General features: G+C 32.6%; 1 protein-coding gene across 8 annotated transcripts in view; it reads left to right on the top strand.

The window, feature by feature from the left end:
- The window catches only part of FOXP2 (forkhead box P2), a 583,386-nt gene that overhangs the window by 537,482 nt on the left and 43,404 nt on the right, over positions 1-2,500 (top strand). For all 8 annotated transcript variants that reach the window (XM_039250276.1, XM_039250275.1, XM_039250281.1 and 5 more), the window contains one exon: positions 1,468-1,555. In XM_039250276.1, coding sequence (XP_039106207.1) covers positions 1,468-1,555 — 88 coding nt within the window. The remainder of the gene's footprint in view (positions 1-1,467; positions 1,556-2,500) is intronic.

A 2,500-nucleotide genomic window follows, 5' to 3' on the forward strand; every position in this document is an offset into this window, starting at 1 on the left:
CATAGCCCAAACTTGACCTTATACACCTTGCTATTTTAGTCCACAGTTTCTTTTCAACCAAGAATGACAACTGTACCAAGATACATGGAGGTTTTGTTGTTATGATCAGTGAGGAGGTTTTGAAAGAAACTGATTTAATTTATCCAAGGATGGGGCAGAATGGAACAAAGGTTTCTAATCGGGGGACCTAGATCTGCTAAAAAATAAAACTGCATACTTATAAATTAGTTCTTTCTGAGAAACACCATTTTAATTCTTCTTTATATGTGTTATGTATATGTCTGTCTATATATTTGTTCTGCTTCATTACTAATTTTAAGAAATACTGGTAAATAATTTGAATGGATGCAAAAATATCTTTGTTGAATTCAGTACACTTAGGGCTGTCCTAAACTTTTTAGACTATTATACCATTCTAAATGGTACTTGAACCCAGATAGAAAAATGTATAAATTCTTGTTTAATTTTGTGAAGAATTTGTTCAGTATTTCACTTACCTGTATTGATGAGAACATCTCTTAAGTTGCTGCCTTAGTTTGTTCATTGGTGAAATAGACCCACCAAAGATCCAAATTACATGAAGATTTTTTTTAATTTTAGGAAGCTGCAAATAAATTATATAATACAAATAGCAAAGTACATATTATTGAATATTTTCATGTTCATTGGAGATGCGGCTTCCCTAAATTACTTTTGGCGTATAGCCATAACACTCATTAAAGAGATCATTTTAAACACCATTCCGTAATAATAATCATAACAACAGACTAATACATAATCAAGATTAGAGTAAGATAAAGAGAATGTCTTATCTTTCACCACTTTTGTGTAAAAGTAGGATAAGTGTCTCCCAAATAGGACACTGGACCTGAGGTGTCAGTCTTATGCTTCTGCTTACCAGAATCTTCAATGTATCTTATTTATTAGTGACAGCAAAGGATTATTCTTCCTAAGTATTGATGTTTCCATGGGATGATAATTTGCCATCTTTACATAATTCGCACCAATCCTGGTGAAATAAGATATCACTCACTAAATAACATCATAGGAACCACAGATTGTTTTAACAGAAATGGAATAGAGAATTGCCTTTGTTCTCTTCAGAATTACTTTTGGTTCATGTATTTATAAGGTGCCCTTTTTTTAAAAAAAAAATGGTATGAGTATGTGAAATATACCTAGTGATTTCTACTCTTCTGTAAATGGTTTGGGGAAATATTTTTTTTGTAATAACTCATAAGCTTAGAGACAATGCCATTTTCTGCCATTTAAGGGGTCTCTGTTTAATACATACATAATTTTCACTAAACACATAAGCATAGTTAACTTTTCTTTGTACAGTTTCAAGGTGTCTCTTTTTCCCACTGTGGAGAAAACTATGGCTTCAGGGTTGTGTTTTTAAGAGGAGCGTATGCCACTAACATAGATGTTGTTTAACATTGTGTTCTGTGTTTCGTGTGTCTTTAGGCACCTTAACAATGAACATGCTCTGGACGACCGAAGCACTGCCCAGTGTCGAGTGCAAATGCAGGTGGTCCAACAGTTAGAAATACAGGTTTGTTGGGTGCTCTCTTAACGGACCCCTTTCTTAGGTTTCTGGCATGTAAATTGAGTAATGGGCAGATCCTGAGTCTTTTAACACGATGACTAATAGAAATACATGGAATTTTCATTTTGTTTGTAATGATGGCAAGGATTGAAGACTCAGGGTTGGTTGCTATAGTTTAACATACTTGTCACTTAAACCTATATAACCTTTAGACTGCATCATAGGTACTTGGATATCCCTAAGGAGTCATATCTAAGTTTTCCCTAATAGAAGTTAGACTAAACCCTGCAATTGGTGATTTTATCTGAGACAGTTTTCACATGAGCCAATCTTGATTTGTTCCACAAGACTTTATGATGTAGCAAAAAGTCTTTACAAAAATCATACCTGTAAGATAATACCCTAAAAACCCTTTTTTTTTTCCTTTTGATCACTAGTGCTTTTTTTTTTAATTAAAGAACTTGCAAAAATTCCCAAGACTTACCTTTACTAGAATAATGACAGATCACTTGTAATATCATGGATAGTAATATATGTGTTGTTTCAGATGCTGCTAATTTAAGTTAAGAAACACTGCTTTTAATATTGAAACAGAATTTGGTCAAAAATAAACAGAGCTCGTAAACCTGATCAGAAAGCAAAAGAGATATCTCTGTCATTTTATTTAAAGCTTTCTCTAATATTTCATCTTAAAGATTTTTTTCTCAATCAAACCAATACGTACTTCCATTTAATTAAACATACAGTCTCTTTATCTAAACACTTTACTACGTCTTAAACTATTTTAAATTCATCACGTCACTGCTTTTTTCGAGAGAGCTACTAAAAATATTTTATTTTGACTTGGAAAATGATCAAGAACACATTAAAAGCATTGTCACTGCTGTAGTGCCAAAAGCTTTCTGTAAACCTGTTTACCATTTATAAAAGGTAGACTAAAACACAAGAGTT

The sequence above is a fragment of the Hyaena hyaena genome, unplaced genomic scaffold (genome assembly GCF_003009895.1).
Source record: "Hyaena hyaena isolate Hyena2069 unplaced genomic scaffold, ASM300989v1 scaffold_365, whole genome shotgun sequence".
Taxonomy (NCBI): domain Eukaryota; kingdom Metazoa; phylum Chordata; class Mammalia; order Carnivora; family Hyaenidae; genus Hyaena; species Hyaena hyaena.